Raw genomic sequence first — 15,532 nt, 5'->3', positions numbered from 1 at the left:
TCAAACTATTTTTTTCAGCATCCATTGTTTCATTAAGTCTTTACGCAGGCTATTTGTGTTCCCACCAGTTTGCCCTTAGTCTCAAAGTGCTTCATTTCATTCACCAGACCAACAGATAACTCATTATTATAACAGCTACTGCTCTCCCACTGGTAGAGACACATCCTTTTCAGCAGGCAGATAATAACGGATGAAAGGTGTTGTAAAAGACATTTCCAGAAAACACCCGAGGTTTGCCCCCAATCCTTCCTCTGAGCAAGGTCCATCAAATCTGTTATTCAACTAGAAGTGAATACAGAAAAAACTCTCCAGTTACTGCATTCTTAAGGGATCTTCAATGACTTAGACTTACCTCTAAGTCTGCCTAAAATTCTGCCTGAACTTGAATCAAGTTTGTGTTCCCCATCAGCTGAAAAATAAGGTAGATTTCAAAAGTAAGCAAAAAAAATTGTATTCTATGATTAAATAATTATCTGTATTTTCTGATACAAAGCACAGACATTCAACAAATTGATCAGCAGGTCTAAGAAGCAAAACTGACACTTTTCAGCATCTTGATTAAGGTGAAATTATAATTCCTAACAAAATTATCATGCCACAGATGTTCAGATTATGCCATTAAGCATAATTTATTCAGCCATTAAGAAGATTCGCATTTAAGTTATTTCTGAGAATTTCATTCCCTCAACTGTTCACTTATGTTACTGTGAAGAGTCTACAGGAAGGACAAGAACCTTGTCATTTATAATGTGCACAACTACATTCCAGCACACTGCAAAATACAGCTTGACATTTGAAATGGTACAGTTTCCCTTCAGAGAAGACTGGCTTTCTGGAAGACAATGAACTGTGAATTTCTCCAGGTATTTTGGAGGAACTTTCTCCCTGCCCCTCACAAACTATATCCTCCTCCCTGGTAACTCTTTCCATCCTTCATCTGAAGAAAAATTAAATGCCATGACCAAACTGTCTTTTCCTATATACTACTCAGTTTCCATAAATCTGTGCAAGAAGTTTGTTTTTACCAATGTAACTGTACCACGTTCTTTGACAGAATAAATTCAAGCACTGCTTGAATCCAAATGGAATGCAAAGATCTTATTATAGATCATACCCATTAACGGCAGTACTGCAGTAGTCTAGAGTGTTAGTCTAAACTGCTAAACATGTTTGAGCACAGAGAGTCAGGAAGCTGCACACTGAAATCTTCAAATAAAATACATCCAATTCAGTTGCACAGCAATATTAGATCGTTGAATTACCTACTCTGTCATAGTATGTCCTAGCCAGTGGCAGAACTGTATTATTTGTTTATTCCATGTACATTTTCTTCTCTTGATGAGAATATCCTGATAAAACTATTTATGCCATACAAAATAACAAGTGTAATAATCAAACTCCTACTGCAGTCTACCAGTTTCTCAAAAATAATATTATTATATAATATGAATTAAGAACAAACTTAGATAGCATTGTAAGTACCAATTAAAGCTCTCACAGTGATGGATGGAGGTGCATTATGGAAACATGCCTGACTCACAAAATGCACAAGGTAGTAATGAACAATAATACATAATCTCTTGTAAATGTTACCTGGTTGCATTTTGCTTATACCTTTATAATACCCATAGAGTCCTTTGTTCTCAACAATTTAAAGATCCCAAAGTGAAAATCAAACTATGCTCAGACTATTAAAATTGATGTATTCTAGATGATAACATATTCTAGTCGTTTCTGAGATACCAATTTTTGGTTTGACACCAATTAAAGTTTTTAGATACATGTTCTGAAAAGGTGGTGGCTTGAGATGTAATATTACAGGCATAGGGGGATGCAGTTGCTGTGTGCATACTGATTCTTAGTTTGCATGCAGCATCACACTAACTATTCAGAAGGGTAAAGGGACAGTAAGCCTCTCTCTTCATACCCTCGTCCCTCAGTGTTCAGTGATGTTTTGAACTGGAATAATAAAAGCCTGTTCTCTAGAGTTACTCATGGTTACCTCCATAGACAGTTGTCTTCCTCCACCGAATAAATACTAAAATTGCCAGCAGGACAACAACAGGGATAATTAGAAGAGTTGTAATAAGAACAAATGAAACTCCAGTGCTGGCCTGTCGGACCAAATGTTGTTTTTCCTGCTTCTTTAGAGGGTCTGTTGATTCTGGGTTGTTTTTCAATCTGGCTTCTACAATTGTTTCTGATTCTTTAAAAAGAAGACAATTTCAATATGTAATCCATATGCATCAAGCAGCACACAACAAGGTGTTAAAGAAAAGAACAAGCTAGAATACCTGAAGTGTTGAATAACAAGGAAACAAAAGACAAACACTTATGGAGACATTTTTAGTTCTTGCTGATGTTATCCCAAATGTAGGGCAGAGAGAGTCTGAATGATATCACTCACTAGCAAAGATGCCCTCCCCTTTTCTCGAATGGGGAGAGGAGAGGTGTCAGGGAGAGTTTTGTCTTAAAAAGTATCTATCATTTAAAATATAGGAAAATCCCCAAAAGGTCTATTTTTGCAAATAGGTGTGTGATGTAATATCAATTAAATATCTCCTTCTGACAATAACACTTCCACAAGAAATATAGAAATTCAGTATATGTTGTATTATCATAAACAAAAAGGAAAGCTTTTAAAGTTCTTTTTAATAAACTTGTGACAAAGGGTTACATTTTCAGAACTGCTACATCCCATGAAAAAACTGGCTCTGTAAATCTGGAGAGCTTTTGAAAACTGCATCCAGTCATTCCTGACTAATTTGTTACCTCTCCACCTACAAGGAGAAAAACAATTTCAGTAAAATCCTCTATGCTGCTTTGTGTGTGTATAAAAGATCACATGCTTTGTGCTAACTTTTAATGAGTAAAACCATCTGCATGTCTTAAGAAGTAGCTGCATCAGAAACACACTCTAAATCAAATCTATTTTGATTCTATATTAAACTTAAAATGATGTTCTATTCTGAAAGAATAGTAAATGCTTCAGTTTACACTTAACACTAATACAATGATAACAACGCTGAAGTGATAACATGTTCAAGTAGTTATAGCCATGAGCAATTTTCCTCCACCATCTTGCCCACCTCTGGGCAAAGCTACAGTTCTCCACATATTTTCCCCCACTTCACAGCAGTGCAAGCAATAGTAACAGTCTGTCACCAGGAGGCTGTGAAAGTGCAGGCCACTCCTGTCCATTTATTAAGCAGAGGATGACACAAAGTCCACTGGCTATCTGTTTTCTTCAAGTGGAGTTGAAAGATGTTAATTTCAGTCTAGGTATCCTAAGCAGTTTTAGAGTTAAAAACTGTTTCTTACCGTGGTGATACTATTGCATTTTTCTCTGTAACATTAGAAGTCTCAGCTAGCAATGTATCTTCCTAAAGAAAGCTGCAACGCATTAATATATACCTCAGTTTGTGTAATGTGGATGCTGTAATATCAACACTTCCCTTTTGAGTGCTTCAAGAGCACTGATGTACCAACAGAGATAAAATAGAAGGATAACAGTTTTGATAATAAGGATTTCATTGTTTTATAATGTCAGCCTACTTTATTCTACTTTATTCTACATGCTTGCAATTGGCAGTTGGGATCTTTTGGTATTTTTCTCTGTCTGCATATACATGGCTAAAGCAAACCACACAAGCTCTGAATTCAACCAAAGAAAAACAGTTAAGAACATTTGAACATTTTATAAAGGCCTCTCCACAGCCTGGTACTGTTTTTCTGAAAGGGAAGTGAACTTTTCCTTTTCAACATAAAAGACCTGTGTAACAGAATACTAATAGTTAAAAATACTTTTCATCTTCCTGAATTGCTATTTTACCCCTTTCAGTCTCCCCTACATGTATTTCTTTATCTCCTTATATTAAGGTTCTACATGTTTTTATTTTCCTTTTTTTTTTCATTTTTCATTTTCATGCAGATAAATTGGAAAAAAAGAAAGCAGTAAATCCAGGGAAATAAATCTAAATAGAATAAAATGTTATTTTTTGCCATATGGTGTTACTCGCAAGGCTGTGTGCTGAAAGACTATGCAGAAAGATAAACCAACTGCCATTTCAAATAACCCTTTTTTGGTGGTTGAGGGTTGTGGAGCAGGGGGAAGGGTGTTGGGGAATAACTATCACAGTTATATTTCAGAGCTATTTCTGCATCTAAGGGAGCTGACACAGATACCAATCTGGACCATAACAGATGGTGGTGTTGAATTAATCCACTAATTAAATTTTTATCTTTGTGTCTGTGAAGCACTTGTCATCACTGAAAATGAAATGTTTAGATTGGCTGTAAAATAGCATCTACTGGGTAACACTGTTACAAGATGCTTTCTAGTGCTTCCTATGCCAGCTCATTTTATCTATAGTCACTGTATAAAATGATGGTGAAAAATAAAACAGTAAAACTAGTTAGCATTTTTCCCTCCAACTTGGCAGAAGCAGTCCTAGTCTATGTGAAAATACTGGTTCCTTCATTTCCATTACGAATCAGACTAACCTTTTATTTCCTGTACCTCAATACCAGCCTTTTTAACTGACCGATGTTCCATTTCTGTAAAACAAAATTATTCTTCAGGACAACTGACATTTCAGAAAGACACTCAGTGACATTTTCCTGCTAGCTTTCTCAAATGTACAGTACAATCCTACAGTAAACAATCCCATCAGTATCTGAACTTCACCACGGAAAGTCAATATAAACCATTCAATAGCTTGCAAGGCCAGGGAAAAAAGAAAAGAGCTTGATTCATGGAAGGTGTTTGCAATAATTAACTCTTATGCCACAGAGAGATTTTATGGGCATGTGTAAAGGTTCAGGGATTCCCACAAAAATAAAACTGTTAATTATAATCAAAATCACAATGGATTAAAGGCTGGCTGAATCAGGGCTCCTTAGCTACTGCAGCAAAAGCTAAAAAGAAAATTATATACAAGAACTTTCCTCATCTAACCTAAGTGATGAATAATTTGATTATTTTTTTGTTCTCATGTTTTTTTGAATAAAAGCCTCGAAGTGTTCTTGTTCAGGTTACTATATGCAGAAAAAGCCATATACAGTCAGAATTACAATTTATCTGGTCCAGTTTCCTGTTATTAACAGCAGCTGATACCAGATGCCCTGAAGGAAACCCCATGAATTATAAACAAACAAATATGGAATAGCTGGCTTAGTCAGAATTTCATTTATAACAGCAGACTCTTACTGGTTGACTAACACCCTGAAGCCTGAGGCTTTATCTCTCTCATACATTTTTTATCCAATATAATGTAACAGTGGATTATATTTTTATTCCTGTAAATATCTAATCTATCTCTGAATCCTACTAAATTGATGTCTGACTAATCAGGTCCCTCTCCCTGAAGTCAGGCTGCTTGGCTGGCGGGTTACTAGATTAAAACTGGGAGGTGTTTCCACATAGTTTCCTATTTCATGGAAATAGGACTTCAAATTATATTAGATTCATTTTCTAATGATGAATACTCCCAATGAAATGAATACAAATTTTAAGTTGACTTGTGTTTTTACTTCAGCCCCTGGGAGGTTCCTATATGATAACCTCAAGGGAAGCAGTTGACTTCTCAGCAAATGACACATTAAAATTACTAAAATGCTAGAGAGCCATGCTTTTGTTTAAGCAGGTACTGATGTGACAAGGGATAGATCTACCATGAGGCAAATGCATTTTGATTCCTCCTGCGAAAAATGAACTAATGCACTCTCCTTTGACAGAGCATGCAGCAATGCTGAAGAATGGTCTTTTAATGAAAACTGAGCAGTAGCACACAACTTCTGCAGGCAGAGCTTGTAGTGTACTTAAATCACTGTCATTAAGCCACCAGATTCTTTACCAGTGGTACCAGATAAGTGGTACTGATCTGAAGATACAAAATGTGAAGCTGTGACATTAAGAACAGAAAGAACATACTTTCTGTGGATGCAAACTTCCACACTGCTCTGGCATGAACATCTCCAACGAATACTGTTTTATCTTCTGAAGCAACAACATCATGTGGCATCTCAAAGCTCTGTGAAGATAAGCGGTCACAGATAACTCTTAAGTGTCTACACATTCATGAGGCCTCCTTAACCCTGAACTTGAGACTGGTCATGTTCAGTCCTTAGACTGGAAAATGCAGCAGGTGCTGGTGTGAAGGCCTAACATGAGTGAAGGGAGAGAATTCCATACATTCTATCGTATGTTTGCCTTCTCCATGGATAACAACACGGAGATTATTAGATGTATTCATGCTAAACATTTTTTATATTTATAATATTTATATTTATATTCTTGCATTCAATTTTATCCTGAGAAATATATACTTAAAAAATTATGAGTCTTGGTTTCAAGCCCACATATTTATTTTTTGTCAGAGTTTGTATGCAACACAGCTATTTGCTATACTCAGAAAAAAATAACTCCCTTTAATATAATTTAAAACTGGGCTTCAAATAATAGAGTATATGTGTTACCCAGAAATGGGAATGTTAACATTCATTCTTTAGTCTAAGACAATATATGGAAACTTTTTAAAAAATAAACATAACTTTTATGTACAATGCTGTACGAATGACATTTAGCCTTAACTTCCACACTAATCTTCTGTAAAGAAGGGAGGTAACCATACAGTTGAATTTTATTCCTGCTTAGAATATACTCTATTTTTTGACATATTACTAGCATCTAAATATATGAATATTTCAAATCATTCATTCTTCTCTTAAATTAGCTTTTAAGAACTGTCTGACAGCAATAAAGTAGGCTTATCCTGACTGAAGGTATTATCTGTAGGAATCATCTTGAGGATAGAATAATTTTTGAATGTGTACCACATGTAGAAACTAAGACCCAAAATTCTAATGTCTTTATTAAGTTAATATTATAAAGAATTCCTTTTGAATACCTTACATTATAAAACATCTTATTTCCTGTAATAGTCTTATGAAAGTTGGAGAAGTAGGATGTTACCTACATATACTTATATCCACCAGGCACTCTGTGCAATACTCTACCTTTCTAAGCGGAATGAAAGTATCAATTATTTCTCCAGTAGAGAAGTTCATCACAAATCCTTGCACTGGTTCTGCCTCTCCACGATAAGGCATTCCATTAACTGCAAACAGGACACCACCTGCAAGAACATTAGATTTGCTTTAGCAACGCACACATAGCAAACTACAGTGAAGATGAACTGGAACAGTCTAGATGAAAAAAGGCTGTCTGAGAGAAAGACAGAGAGAGACAGAAAGGTAACTCAATAGGAAACTAAATCACAAGAAGAAAGTTAAGTAAGGTGGATGGAGTTCAGGTACCTCAAAGGGGGAAAAGGATTCTCGCTCATGAGTAGGCGGGGCTCATCGAGAGGGCTTTAAACTATGTTTGAAGGGGGAAGGGGATGTAACCAGGCGCACTAGAGAGGAGCCTAAGGGTGGCATGCCAGTGTTGGGAGTGAAATCGATAGCCCAGCTCAATTGCATCTACACCAATGCACGCAGCATGGGCAACAAACAGGAGGAGCTGGAAGCATTTGTGCAGCAGGATAGCTATGACTTAGTCACCATCACAGAAACGTGGTGGGATGACTCTCATGACTGGAGTGCTGCAATGGATGGCTATAAGCTCTTCAGAAGGGATAGGCAAGGAAGGAGAGGCAGTGGGGTGGTTCTGTGTGTTAGGAAGCGTTTAGATTGTGTGGAACTCAGCGATTATGACAATAAGGTTGAGTGCTTATGGGTAAGGATGAGGGGGAAAGCCAACAAGGCAGACATCCTGCTGGATGTCTGCTATAGACCACCCAACCAGGATGAAGAGGCAGATGAAGCATTCTGTAAACAGCTGGCAGAAGTCTCACAATCGCTAGCCCTTGTTCTCTTGGGGAACTTCAACTTACTGGACGTCTGCTGGAAATACAACACAGCAGAAAGGAAACAGTCTAGGAGGTTCCTGGAATGTGTAGAAGATAACTTCCTGACACAGCTGGTAAGTGAGCCTACCAGGGGAGGTGCCTCGCTTGACCTGCTGTTTACAAACAGAGAAGGACCGGTGGGAGATGTGGTGGCTGGAGGCCATCTTGGGCTTAGCAACCATGATATGATAGAGTTCTCAATTCATGGTGAAGTTAGGAGGGGGGTGAGCAAAACCACTACCATGGACTTCCGGAGGGCAGACTTTGACCTGTTCAGGACACTGGTTGAGAGAGTCCCTTGGGAGGCTGTCCTGAAGGGCAAAGGGGTCCAGGAAGGCTGGGCATTCTTCAAGAAGGAAATCTTAAAGGCGCAGGAGCAGGCTGTCCCCATGTGCCGTAGGATGAACCAGCAGGGAAGACAACCGGCATGGCTGAACAGGGAGCTTTTGCTGGAACTCAGGATAAAAAGGAGAGCTTAACACTTTTGGAAGAAGGGGCAGGCAACTCAAGAAGAGTACAGGGATCTCGTCAAGTCATGCAGAGAGAAAATCAGAAAGGCAAAAGCCCAGCTAGAACTCAATCTGGCCACTGTTGTAAGAGATAATAAAAAATGTTTTTACAAATACATTAACAACAAAAAGAGAGCCAAGGAGAATCTCCCTCCTTTATTGGATGCTGGGGGCAACATTGCCACCAAGGATGAGGAAAAGGCTGAGGTACTTAATGCTTTCTTTGCCTCAGTCTTTAATAGTCAGACCACTTATCCCCAGGGTGTTCAGCCCCCTGAGCTGGAAGACAGGGATGGACAGCAGAATAAATCCCCCCATAATCCAAGAGGAAGCAGTTAACGACCTGCTACGCTACCTGGACACTCACAAGTCTATGAGGCCGGATGGGATACACCCGAGGGTACTCAGGGAGCTGGCGGAGGAGCTTGCCAAGCCACTCTTCATCATTTATCAGCAGTCCTGGTTAACAGGGGAGGTCCCAGATGAATGGAGGCTTGCCAATGTGATGCCCATCTACAAGAAGGGCCGGAAGGAGGACCCGGGGAACTACAGGCCTGTCAGTCTGACCTCGGTACTGGGGAAAATTATGGAGCGGTTCATCTTGAGTGTGCTCAACAGGCATATGCAGGCCAACCAGGTGATCAGGCCCAGTCAGCATGGGTTCAGGAAAGGCAGGTCCTGCTTGACCAACCTGATCTCCTTCTACAACCAGGTGACCTGCCTAGTGGATGAAGGAAAGGCTGTAGATGTTATCTACCTGGACTTTAGTAAAGCCTTTGACACGGTCTCCCACAGCATTCTCCTAGAGAAGCTGGCAACTCATGGCTTAGGTGAGTGTACTCTTCACTGGGTAAAGAACTGGCTGGATGGCCAGGCCCAAAGAGTGGTGGTGAATGGAGTTTACTCCAGTTGGCAGCCAGTCACAAGCAGTGTCCCCCAGGGATCAGTTTTGGGGCCAGTCTTGTTTAATATCTTTATCAATGATCTGGATGAGGGGATTGAGTGCGCCCTCAGTAAGTTTGCAGGCAACACCAAGTTGTGCGGGAGTGTCAATCTGCTTGAGGGTAGGAAGGCTCTACAGAGGGATCTGGACAGGCTGGATCAATGGGCCAAGGCCAATTGTATGAGACTCAACAAGGCTAAGTGCCAGGTCCTGCAATTCAGTCTCAACAACCCCATGCAATGCTCCAGGCTTGGGGAAGAGTGTCTGGAAAGCTGCCCAGCAGAGAAGGACCTGGGGGTGCTGGTTGACAGCCGCCTGAACATGAGCCAGCAGTGTGCCCAGGTGGCCAAAAAAGCCAACAGCATCCTGGCTTGTATCAAAAATAGCGTGGCCAGCAGGACTAGGGAAGTGATCGTGCCCCTGTACTTGGCACTGGTGAGGCCGCACGTCGAATACTGTGTTCAGTTTTGGGCCCCTCAGTACAAGAAAGACATTGAGTTGCTGGAGCATGTCCAGAGAAGGGCAACGAAGCTGGTGAAGGGTCTAGAGCAGAAGTCTGATGAGGATCGGCTGAGGGAACTGGGATTGTTTAGTCTGGAGAAGCGGAGGCGGAGGGGAGACCTTATCACTCTCTACAACTACCTGAAAGGAGGTTGTAGAGAGGTGGGGGTTGGTCTCTTCTCCCAGGTAACTAGCAATAGGAAGAGAGAAAATGGCCTCAAGTTGTGTCAGGGGAGGTTTAGATTGGATATTAGGAAAAATTTCTTTACTGAAAGGGTGGTCAAGCATTGGAGCAGGCTGCCCAGAGAGCTGGTGGAGTCACCATCCCTGGAGGAGTTAAAAAAACGTGTGGATGTGGCACTTTGGAACATGGTTTAGTAGGCATGGAGGTGTTGGGTTGATGGTTGGACTAGATGATCTTAGAGGTCTCTTCCAACCTTAATGATTCTATGATTCTATTCTATGATTCCATGGTATAACAGGGGACAGTTTGGCATTTAAGAGATGCACACTTTGCCCAAATGAGAAGAACAAGTAAGGCAATATTTTACACACTGGTTAATAGTAAAAAGAATGTGAAAGGGTTAAAGAACAAATCTGAAGAATGCTTTGCTAAGGATGCTTGATCTGATAACGGAAAGTTCTTTAAATGTATCAAAAGCAGAAAGTTGGTTAGGGAATCAGTGGGACCACAAGAGCAAAAGGTGTGAAAGGGGGACTCAGAGATGAGGGGCCTGTGGCAAAGCAGCTCAGTTTTTGTCAGTTTTTTCTGTTGAATATGTTGGGGAGATTCTGACACTCAATTTTTTTCGTAGTAGAGGTCAGAGGAGACAGCTCAACTGGAAGGAGATAGACAAAAGGTGTTAGACAAGTTGGATGTTAATAATTGACCAGGTTTGGATGGCATTCACTGAAGTTCAGAAGGAACTCAAATGTCAAATTACAGACCTCAGACCAAGCTGAGTAACCTAGCACTGCAAACAGCCACTCCTCCAGAAGACTAGCAGACTGCCAACGTAATGCCCGTCTACAAGAAGGGCTCAAAAGGGTGCCTGGGAACTATACGTCAACAATTCTGGCTTCCATCCCCAGTAAGATGGTTAGTATCCATAATGAAGAATAAGACATGGGTAAGTGTGGCCTGTTGGGAACAAGTTGGTATGGCTTCTCTTAAGGGGAAATTGTGCCTCACCTCTGAACGGGCAGAAAAAGCACACAGGTAAAGGAGATTCTGTAAGCATACTTGGGTTTTCAGAAAGTCTTTGACAAGGTTGTGCATCAGAGGTTATTAAAGAATGTGAGTTGTCACAGGGCTGAATGAAAGATCCATTAATGAACAGGAAGCAAAGAGCAGAGCTTAAGGGCAGAGTTTATAATTTTTCAGGATAGAGATGTCTGAGTAGTGCGATCCTGCAGGGATCAGAGCCAGAAACAATTTCATTCAATAGTCTTCATCACTGACCTGAAGAATGGGGTGAACAGTGACATCTCCCAGTCTGAGGAAGGTAATGAGTTCTGTGAAACAGTCAAAAGCTTGATGATATTGAGAAAGTCCGGAAAGACTTTTTGTAAGAATAAGTGAGTTGTCAAACAGATGGCAGAAGAGCTTCAGCAAAGACAAATGTACAGTGATGCTTCCACAAAAAAAAAATCTAGATCCTGCCTACATGATGTTTAGCTTGGAACTGGCAGGTACAGCTCAGGAGAGACATCTCCGAGCCATCACTGAAAGGTCTCTGAAATCTTTGGCTCCATGTACAGTGACAGCCAAAATTTCAACAGAATGTTGGGCATCATCAGGAAGACAATTAGGAATGGAGGGGACAGTTCTCCCACTATGCAAAAACTTAGCATGCCCACATCTTGAATACTGAGTGCTGTTTTACTCTCTGCATCTCAAGAAGGTCCCAATGAAGTTAAAGATACTAGAAGAGAAAGGCAACTACAGTAGTCAAGGGGCTGAAGCAAATAAATGGCTTATGGGAAGAGACTAAGGTAGCTGGGGTTCTTTGGTTTGGAGACGAGAAGGCTAAGAGGCAGCAGATATGGGGGGTGTGGAACTGTTATTCACCAACTTCCAAAATACTGGGACTGAGAAGCGCTAAATGAAACTAGGTCACTTTTTTGAATTACAAAAAATAAAGTGGGTAGTGAACTTCTGGAGCCTGTAACTGGAGGAGGTCAAGGAGGCAGACAGTACAAGCCAGTTTAAAATGGGATTAGGAAAACTCATGGGCAATAGGTCTATAGAAAGATACTACGAAGAAAAGGTCAGGAGCTACCTCCTAACACCCTTAAATAAAGTGCTTGTGGATGCATGGGGAGTAGGAGGGGAACAGACCACAAAATGCAGCCAGGCTTACACACTCTCCTCAGAATGCCTCTCTTGCTGTCACTGCCAGAGACAGAGCACTGGGCTGTAGGTATCAAGTATCTCATCCAGTACAGCACTTCTTATGTTCTTGGCAGATGCAAGAGAGATGACCTTGATATCAAATTTGATACCAACTACAGACTCAGGAGCCTGACATGCCAAAACTTCTCATCCAGTCTTGACATTTACATTACCTTCAGTACTGGTACTAAAAATCTAACCCAAAAACTTAACACAATAATTGTTAACCAGATTGTGATACTAAAACCCACAACCTTTTCAAACGGTTTGCTTTCAGATTTTTTTTTTAATGAAACCCAGAACTTTTCTTGATAGTTTGGAAGCTCTTTATTTTGCTCTCTTCAATGGAGCTTGAAATGAATATTTTAAAACATTATTATTAACTAATTATTGACTGTGCAGTCACTAGGAAGCAAACAAGATCACCTACTTGTTGACATCACATTTAGGGAGTCTAATCAGTCATTTCTCAGAAGCAGAGATTATATGCAAGCTTCCCTCATCCCACAAATAGAAAAACAGGATAGTTCTAAAGTTTTCCGTTACATCAGCTCTGCTTTGAAAGAGAATAAATATCTGGCCTAAGATAACATGGTAACACTCTTCATGAAATAATATTGTGTACTGTGACGTATTGGCATAAAGCAACTACTTGAAATCTGAAGAACAGGAAAAAAGATTACCTGGAACATATGAAACTGCAAACAACTCTCTTCCAAATGATTTGTGCTTGATCTCTCTTATGAACTCCCCAGTCTCTAACCTGAAGCACTGAATTCGACCGTTTTCCCTGTCTGCAACGCACAGCTGACTGAAGTCGGGGATCAGGGCTAAACTGTGAGGGATATGAAACTGTCCAGGTCTGGCTCTGCCTAAAGAAGTCTCTGCAATACAAAATATCCAGGTTTGTGTTAAAAGTACACACTGAAACTATCAGTTTTGCTTAGCAACAGCAATATGTGACATAATGCAATATAACATTGGGAAAAGAATAAAGTCAGCTTGCTTTCTTCTCCTAGCAGTTTTACTCATTTAGGTAGGTAAACTGTGGTAGTCTTTTGTGTTGTCTTTGTAAATCCTGAATTTATGAATTTGCTATTTCCCTATAATATTTGGCATAGTTTAATGCCTGATACATAAATCCAGTCAGGCAGAAATGTAATTACTTACAAAACTTAAAATAGATGGGATCATGGCATAAATCTTGTAAAAATGGTAAAGGCTTATACTATTTGATCAAATGCTTAAGACAAAAATAAGGTTTTTGTGATGGTCAGAATATTTTCTTGATAAAATAGGACATGCCAATACTTGTACTGAAAGCATGCTAACAAATTCCCATTTTTTATTTTTAGTGAATATGTAACTACTACAAGTAGCTGAATAGAAGAGACAAAATTGGAATGCAATGACAAGTCTGAAATTCAGCTAGGGCCTGGAAGGTATTTTGGTAATAGAAATTTATAAATAAAAGTAATAGTAACATCAGCAATCTCATGGTTCATGATGAGTTCATGGTAACAGCAGTACGGGTAAAGTACCAAGAGCTCTGACCTGAACCTTCTCCCCACTGCATGATGTACAATCCATTTGGAGAGAACTGAATGATTCGACTGTTACAGTAGCCATCAGAGACATAAATGCTGCCAGTGATCGGATCCACAGCCACATCAGTTGGTTGACAGAAATGATTTTTGTCGCTGCCCGGTTGCAAAGCCACTCCTAAGATCAGTAATGGTTCTTTGTCATCTGCTCCCAGTTTGAAAACCTTTTTTTTTAGTCATTGGGAAAAGAGAAGAGAGGTTTCAGTTATAGAAAGTGAAATATAAGAGTGATGACTGCCTATGGAAAATATCTATTACTGTGTATAAAATAAATTTATATACCAAACATAGCCTTAATATATTGACTATGACATCTATTACCAGTTTTTCAATACTGTTGATTCTAGGAAATTTCTGCATAAAATATAAAGTTCCTGTGATTACAGCAAATGAGTTGGTTTCACGTTCTGGGATTAAGTACATAGGAGAAATGTTAAGCAAAGATGTAGCAGAAAAATCTGTTCTTTTCAAAAGAATCATTGTTTTAAAACAGATACTTTTATTTCGGAATACTATGTCCATGTAGCAAATTATTCAACACAACTATATTCCATGAAGGCCACAAGGGTCAATTCCTGTAGGCATATTCTTAATGTTTATCTTAACAGGCCTAGATAAATAATTTATCTCAAATCTCTAGGAAAACAAAAACATTTTTTGGCAAAATACTAAGGTCCTAGTATTAAAGCTTCAAAAACATACCTGATGGAGAGCTACATCAGTGACCCAGTAGTTACCATTTTTATCTATACTCAAACCATGTGGTAAATAAAATCTGCAAGCACAAATGTAGAAGTATCAAGTTAAAAACATCTTTCAGGAAGAATGATGTGGATGTGAAGATTTCCCTTTTTATCTACAGATCAACAATGCTGTACATACAGCTATGCTGTACAACAACAATACTGTAAACACTTGTAGTATTTAATGAAAAAGATTCCTTTACAGAATAGAATTTTCTTGACAAGAGTGTCTCAGCTCTGCAACTCAGTTGATCTCTGGTATCTCACTCAGGCTAGTATTTGGTATCTTTAAGGACAATTTACAATATTCATGAGCTCTGCATTTCTGTTAATCTGGGTGGTAGATGAAATTGTACGAATTGCTAGAAAGCAGAGGTGGTAAAGATGGCGAATTACTTTTATTAGTTGTTGATTTTGTAATTTTTATTTATTTATTAATTTAAATAAACTCAGAGGCTACACTCACACAACATAATATAAAACATATGTGAAAATGGGCTTGGGGACTTTTCAGAGTAAAATATACAAAAATGTTAGGTCTATTGATAGAAGCAAAAATAACTTACAGACTTTTGCCCATGGAATGAAGTACTTTTGCATTACTTGGATTCAGGACAATAATTGTGTTCTGTTCAATTGGTCCAAGTCCTCTTTGCTGATAAACAAATTTGCTGTCAAAAGAACTACACAAAATAGTGGAATAGAAAGCCAACATTAGAAGGTTCCACTGATGAACACTACACATGCAACTTAGAGCTGAGTTTTGTAGTTTAATTCAGTGTGGGGTTATTGGCTTCTTTTTTTCTTTAAATAAGCCGTATTACATTATTGTATGATTGTAAGAGTTATAGTGTTGGATGTCTGCATTTCTTACTGAGGTTATGACTTCCAAACTAAAGGAGCACAAAATCAACACAGCAACAATTA

The 15,532-nt window shown here is 39.2% G+C and overlaps 1 protein-coding gene across 5 annotated transcripts in view; it reads right to left on the bottom strand.

Moving 5' to 3' along the window:
- The window catches only part of PAM (peptidylglycine alpha-amidating monooxygenase), a 139,447-nt gene that overhangs the window by 1,296 nt on the left and 122,619 nt on the right, over nucleotides 1-15,532 (bottom strand). For 3 of the 5 annotated variants that reach the window (XM_072860182.1, XM_072860178.1, XM_072860179.1), the window contains 9 exons: nucleotides 15,172-15,288; nucleotides 14,565-14,637; nucleotides 13,813-14,026; nucleotides 12,942-13,142; nucleotides 7,018-7,136; nucleotides 5,933-6,032; nucleotides 4,504-4,557; nucleotides 2,003-2,206; nucleotides 353-409 (listed from right to left, as the gene is read on the bottom strand). In XM_072860182.1, coding sequence (XP_072716283.1) covers nucleotides 353-409; nucleotides 2,003-2,206; nucleotides 4,504-4,557; nucleotides 5,933-6,032; nucleotides 7,018-7,136; nucleotides 12,942-13,142; nucleotides 13,813-14,026; nucleotides 14,565-14,637; nucleotides 15,172-15,288 — 1,139 coding nt within the window. The remainder of the gene's footprint in view (nucleotides 1-352; nucleotides 410-2,002; nucleotides 2,207-4,503; nucleotides 4,558-5,932; nucleotides 6,033-7,017; nucleotides 7,137-12,941; nucleotides 13,143-13,812; nucleotides 14,027-14,564; nucleotides 14,638-15,171; nucleotides 15,289-15,532) is intronic. The other 2 variants (XM_072860181.1, XM_072860180.1) reach the window with 2 other exon arrangements.

Source organism: Ciconia boyciana, chromosome 4 (assembly GCF_034638445.1).
Source record: "Ciconia boyciana chromosome 4, ASM3463844v1, whole genome shotgun sequence".
NCBI classification, from domain to species: domain Eukaryota; kingdom Metazoa; phylum Chordata; class Aves; order Ciconiiformes; family Ciconiidae; genus Ciconia; species Ciconia boyciana.
This window is presented reverse-complemented; position numbering and strand designations above follow the sequence as displayed.